Source organism: Micropterus dolomieu, linkage group LG07 (genome assembly GCF_021292245.1).
Source record: "Micropterus dolomieu isolate WLL.071019.BEF.003 ecotype Adirondacks linkage group LG07, ASM2129224v1, whole genome shotgun sequence".
In the NCBI taxonomy this organism is placed as follows: domain Eukaryota; kingdom Metazoa; phylum Chordata; class Actinopteri; order Centrarchiformes; family Centrarchidae; genus Micropterus; species Micropterus dolomieu.
In genome coordinates, this window is record NC_060156.1 from 22,971,678 (window position 1) to 22,978,364 (window position 6,687).

At 43.5% G+C, this 6,687-nt stretch overlaps 1 protein-coding gene across 2 annotated transcripts; it reads right to left on the reverse strand.

The window, feature by feature from the left end:
- Positions 1-2,336: 2,336 nt before the first annotated feature.
- On the reverse strand, positions 2,337-6,104 carry gja3 (gap junction protein, alpha 3). 2 transcript variants are annotated; one of them, XM_046054945.1, is made up of 3 exons: positions 5,958-6,036; positions 5,258-5,319; positions 2,337-3,837 (listed from the first exon to the last, which is right to left on the reverse strand). In XM_046054945.1, exon 3 carries the CDS (start codon positions 3,800-3,802, stop codon positions 2,360-2,362), a length of 1,443 nt encoding a protein of 480 aa, XP_045910901.1. In that variant the 5' UTR covers positions 3,803-3,837; positions 5,258-5,319; positions 5,958-6,036; the 3' UTR covers positions 2,337-2,359. The 2 variants fall into 2 exon arrangements, with proteins under 2 accessions (XP_045910901.1, XP_045910902.1); XM_046054946.1 differs by lacking the exon at positions 5,258-5,319 and having other exon boundaries at positions 2,337-3,819; positions 5,980-6,104.
- Between the last annotated feature and the right edge of the window lie 583 nt (positions 6,105-6,687).

The window sequence follows — 6,687 nt, forward strand, 5'->3', positions numbered from 1 at the left end:
ACCAATATTAGCATTGTAGAACAGCAATTTTCTTTCCTAAATGTGCAAATCTGTATCAACTACCAAAATGTAAACTTTAGGGATCAAAAACAAATGGAGATAACAAAGATTTTTTTTTTTTTTTTTTGTCATTTTGAACAACAAACATCGATTGAGAAAGGCTGCTTTTACCTATACGTTGTAGTGAATATTCTTCTCTTTGTGTTTCTGTTTACACTAAATGTAATTTAAGCAACTGAAGTAAGATACAGTATGAAACGTTCTACCTGTATGGGTACAGATACTCTTACATCATACAGTACCATCATTTTGTAACGCCCATCCCACCCCCCCAAAATAAAATAAAAAAAACAGCTGGTACCACTTTACATTGCTCTTACTCCAGTGTATTAACCTGCACATTAACTGCTGGAAAAGTACTGTTCTTATAAAATACTGTGCACAAACATATTAGTAGTTAATCGTGTTGGTTGCCCTGTGAGTGCAATATGTCCAATGCAGATTACTGAGTTTTCACACAGTGAAAACAGTGTGTAAACAGTGTGTATTTGCAACTCTGCCCCAGAGGTGAACTCACAGGATAATACAGTGGATTAAGGTTGTTGTAAAAACAAAAATCAAACAAACAGCACAGTAACACGACAGAGACAGAGGACTGCAGCTGCTGATGAATTCAGTTAAAAGTTTGGGTTTCTAAAGTTCTCTAAGAATCAAGATGAACACAACAAAATGGAAGCCGTCAAGGTCGACTGCACCATGGCGTTTTGATACTCGCAACGCCAGTCATTTAGTCTTTTTTAATTGTAACTGTTTCGCAATCACAAACTGACTACTACAAGTATGCAATTTATAAGTAAAATTCAATTCAGTTTTAAAAAAATAGCACTTTTCAGAATAAAACCAATGAAGAAGCACATGAAATGTGTGATGGTGAAAATCATTTGCAAAGTTGCTCTCAATCTTTAGGTGTGTTGATTAAAATGAGGTTTGAGGGCGAACACAAAAAAAAGCAGTTTCAAGTCTAACCTAGGAGCTTTGGGGGGTTGTTTTTCTGAATGAAGAAGGAGAATTTGTTATTCTTTATATAAGATGGTGTCTGCAATGTATATGCACAATATTTCCAAGATTGTTTGAAAGCAATGTCTTCTCATTTGTGCAGTTAGTGGAGAGCTTTTTTTCTTTTCAGACATGCTGACTGAAGGCGACGCTGACAGAGGCAGGCGTAAGGGACTCTGCTCCTATTTTCCTCTTTTGTAAACTAACAGCATGGTGGGAACGTTTTGATCTCTATGTTTTTGACAATGCAGTGTTCGTAGAGACCCACGTACATCCTGGGAATCAAGGGGATGACTTTTACCAGCAGTTTTTCTGAGGACTCTGGGCATGTCACATCAGTCCATTTCTATCCATTCCATCTCTGTTGGTGGTGATGCAGTGGATCATGGGAAAAACCAAGCTAGCCAACTTTACTATGTGAATTTGTCAATGAATCGGTGAGTTGTAGGGCTCCACATACTGGCATGCACAACTACAGGCACACAATACATGTAATGTCTTCGTGGATGAATGATGTTTAACACAACAGGTGTTTGTTTGGTAAAATTCAGGAAGTGCTGCTGCGAAAGACCTTCCAGGTCCAAGGAACAGTGCTGGAACAGGCTATTGACATGTAGTGCAACACGCAGTGCATGTTTGCGCTGCCAATTTGACTGTGAAACCAGATAAAAATGATGATCAAGATATCAGTGAATTGTCTGGCTACACATCAAATCACTGATCTGTACGACAATGCCAGCCTCCTGCACTCTCACCAGATAAAATAAAATATATCCAGTTATCTGACCATGTCATTTGGAATAGTTAGTCCTTTAGGCTCGACAAAAAGAAGATAAATAGAGAAACACCATAAAATCTCTCCCCCAAGCCAAACTCGTTGATGAGACACGTGAGATGTGCTCATTTTGATGCAAAATTATGACATCACAATGTCCTTCGCTCCATCTACCGCTGTGAGCGGAGCCTTCTGACTTCATTACACTGCCTGATCACATTTTGTGTGCATCAATTATGCCCATCCAAACAAAACTTGCCTTAACTACTCTGCAACTCACCGATTGCACTAAATCAATGGCGGCTGCTGATCAAGTCATTTCACATTTGCCTAAACATTTTCTGCCGTTCTGTTTTCCTGTCTCTTGTCGCCTTGAATTCTTTTTTTTTTCTTTCTTTGTTTTTGTTTTTTTTTGCTTTATGCATGTGATATTTTTTTGTCTGAGAATCACTGTGTTTGGGGATTGGGGTTGGAGGAAGCGGGGTGTTGATCAGGGAGGGTTAAGGGACATGAAAGGGCTTAAGAGATTTAGACAGCCAGGTCGCTTGGCCTGGCCCTGATGCTGCTGCTCTTGCTGGCCCGACTGAGCCGCCGAGGGTCTGTGCTGACCGTTACTGGAGGCTTGTGCATCTCCACTGTGGTGGTGGTGACGTGGCCTTCCTCCTGCTCGCTCTTCCCCCCACTCCAGCTGCCTGCGTTAGAGGCGGTGCCAGGGCTGCTGCTGCTGGAGGCCGCAGTGGCAGTTGTGTTGGTGATGTTGGTGTTACTGGTGGTGTTGCTGGTTGGAAGGGGCAGTGCAGCATTGATGGGCTGCTGCTGCTGCTGCTGCTGCCCATTCTCGGTGCTGGTGGAGGAAGAGGAGGATGGGGAGGGGGAGGTGGCCTTCATCTCCCGAGTCTGCTGCTCGGTGGCCAGGTTGGCCCAGTTCTGCTGCGTGGCCAGCCTGTGATTGTTGTTGTTGCTGATGTAGTAGTGGGAAGAGGGGGAGGGCTGGCGGAGGGACTCCTCCTGCTGGAGGTCGTCCATTTTGAACTCTGCTGCTGAGGGCACGGCTGCCGGCCCCATGGGCGGCAGGAACGCCCCGCTGCCTGCCGTCACATCTGTGTAGTTAGGAGGGTAACTGAGGCTGGAAGGGGCAGTTCTGGAGGCCGAGGCCAAACACTCAGGCTCTGCAATGTCGACGCGGCGCAGCGACTCGTGTTCGGGGGCAAACTCATTTGTCATGCCCTGTTTAACTTTCTTCCATCCAAGGTGATAGATCTCTAACAAATTCAGCAAAAGAGACACGCAAGCCACCACAAGCATAAATATAATAAAAATAGTCTTTTCAGTGGGCCTCGATATGAAGCAGTCAACGGTGTTGGGGCAGGGCCAACGTGCACACTTGTACAGGGGCCTCAGCTGGAAGCCATAGAGTAAATACTGGCCCAAAATGAATCCCACTTCAAACAGGGTCTTGAAAATAATGTTGAACACATAGGTACGCAGCAATGCACCTCTGATACGAATTTTGCCATGCTCGTCCCTGATTGGTGGCTTCTGCTTCTTGCCGCCTCCTCCTCCTCCTCCTCTAGCATCGCCACCATTTCTATAAAGGAGTTCTTTCTCCTCTTGGAACCTGTTTGCTTTGCGCATCTCCTCTTCCTTCTCTTTCCGCTTCTCCTCCATGCGGACGATGTGTAGCACGTGGCCCAGGTAGATAAGAGTCGGTGTGGACACGAAGATGATCTGCAGCACCCAGAAGCGGATATGTGAGATGGGGAAGGCCTCATCATAGCAGACGTTCTCGCAACCAGGCTGTTGGGTGTTACAGGTGAAGTCAGACTGCTCATCGCCCCAGACCTCTTCAGCCGCAGCCCCCAGCACCAGGATCCTGAAGATGAAGAGGACAGTCAGCCAGACTTTGCCGATGACCGTTGAGTGCTCCTGAGCGTTCTCCAACAGCCGCCCCAGAAAGCTCCAGTCGCCCATGCTTCAAGATTTCTAGCCTATGGAGAAAGTACAGGCTGGAGTGGACAAAGAAGGGAGGAATGGCAACACAAAAAGAAGAGAGTTAAAGAAAGTTAAAGAAATGCTCAAGAATCTGTTGAAATCTGAGTCTGAACATTTGTCAATGCAGAGTATCATGTAAGGCCTTACCCCGAGGTTAAACACTCTAACCATACGAACACACAAGAAGACACAAGGACATGGACGAGAGTGGAGGCGTCGACTAGACTCCGACATATTTCTTTTTTTCATAAAATGCTTAGCAGAGGTCAATGTCTTTATAGAAAACTGCCAGGTAGGCATCGGATATCGATAACAAATCGAAACACAGCATTCGGTTCAAACACAGACACTTTTTAGCAGCTTGCATACTGTATAGGCCACCTGTTTGACTGAACCCTGGTTCACTCTCCCTTTCTCTCTCTCTCTCTCTCTGTCTCTCTCTCTCTATGTCTCTCTCTCTATGTCAGGCCTGTCTCTCTCTCTCACCTGCTCGCTCCACTGCCCAGCAGGCATGTGCTGAGATCAACATTATAATGGTCGAAAACAGCATTTAGCAGAGATGGGGCTCTGGCGTGGCACATGCACACATACACACACACACATACACGCACACATGCACGCGTGCGCACGGACACACACACACACACACACACACACACACACACAGAAATGAATACTGACATTCACACACACGCCAATCCCCCCACCCACCCCCCTTACCCTCTCTCTCTGTCAACTGTAATACCAAAGTAACAAAGATCAAACTGAAAAAGTTTACTGTAAATACTAAAGATGATGATATAATAACTATGGGACAAATTCTCAATTCTGGTGAGATTTAAAAGTTACATTTTTAAGTTTCAAAATGCTGAAAGTAGAGATTTCAATTTGAAAAAACACAAAATGTTGTTTTCATCATCAATTAATCTTCATTCTTTCCTTACAATTTCTCAGGGCCCAAGACAATGTCTTCAAATAGCATGGTTCAAGCCCCGAACATATTCGAAAGCAATTATATAAAGCTGAGCAAATGAACATATCCTCACATTTGAAAAGCTGAAACATGGAGATGTTAGGCAGTTTTGCTTGATAAAACTTGATGCACCAATTACAAAGTGTTTAAATGCATTTTCTGTTGAATGACTAATCTTTGTTGCACTCCATCTGTTATGTGATGTCACAGATTTAATAATATGTTTAGATCAGCTATCTGAACTACATTTTAAAGTTGTAGTAAAACAAATGCTTATTTATAGATAATAATATATTGCCTCTTTTGCCCTCTTATGTGATATAGACAGGCGATAAATGTGTTTTGAGCAAGGTAGAACCTGTTATTGTTATTATTTACATCTTTTAGACAATATTAAATGAAAGGAACAAACACCACATACAACAAATCCAACAGACACACAGAGCAGAGGAGACACTTACTAAAATATTCTTGTATTAAAGGTAATAAATCCATCGACTAGGGTTCACAATATGTATGACACCTGGAAGAGAAACACATTAGTCAAACAATATTTAATTTCCTTTCGTTGTAGCTTTGAATCATGGGTTTAGCTGATCAAAACTCAGTGAATCAAATGCTAAACAGAAGAACATGGAGAAAAGTTCAGTGCATGTTTTGATCAAAAAGTAAACAGTTATCCAGATAATAGCAATAACACACTTTTCTCATCACAGTTTGAATTTTATATAGGCTACTTAATATAAATAATGGGATGTAGCCCCATGTGTTGGGGCCTGCAGCAGTTAAACCCAGAGAGTCTGAAAGTGTTTCACGTTTACAATTTGACTCTCTGATGACTTCATTATTAGTGGCATACCTTGAATACATTTTTCTCAGCTTCACAGGTATTTGTGGCATTTATGTTATAATGGCGATGAGCGCAACAGACAGAGTCAGGTTCAAATACAAAGCCATACCCGGCAGACTCACAATACAGAGTGTGCCAGAGTCCCCAGACTCCCTTTAGGCTCCACAAGCTTTGTCTGGCTTTTGTCTCACTCTTGTTTAGTACAATTGAAGTAAAATTACCTGGTAACATGCCGTTCTTCATTTACTTGGTCATAATTTACTCCCATTTAAGTACAGGGAAATATTCACAGCAGTGTTTATCCGTCATACCTTTAGACCGGAGATGTCATACTTAAATACGAAAAGCAAATCCGTCTGCCATTGGTGCCATCATTTGAGTGCGTTGAAAAGCGTGAAGACCTCCCGCGGCCGCAGCGACCCTCCCTCTGTCTCCCTGATCCCGAACCCGCAACCTGTCGCCTCTCTGACAGCCCCACAAACTCTTTTTTTTAAATGCTGCCTCACAAACTCATTCAAGCACAAATTTCTCCAGGCGTGTGGGCAGTCAGTCTGTCTGGCTGTCCCGGGCCCGTTAACTCGCGCAAAGAAAAGTTTCCCTTTGTTGTTGTTAGTTTTTGGAGGCGGCTTGGAGTCGGAGATGGGGCTCGGTTAAACGGAGCTGCCTCCCGTTTCCAGCCATGTCTGGACTGTCACATTGTGTGACCATGCATGAGTGAATCCACAGAGTCATCAGCCTGTCCGGAGTGACACCACGCCCCTGCCAACCTCCCCAAAACCTGTCCAAAATGTGTCCAAAACCTTTCCCAAAACTTGAGCACAATTTGTCCAAAACCTGAACATGATGTGAAACTCCCCCAAAAGTATCCCGGAAAAACACTTGAAAACATTCCCAAAAGTTTGCCCAAAACCCTCCAAACACCAGCAACAACCATTCTACGATAAAAAAAATACACTATACACTAAAGTCATGGCTGATCCTAGACATAAAACATTACTTGAAAACCTGATGTCTGGTGATTAAAAGGAAGAAATTGTGTGT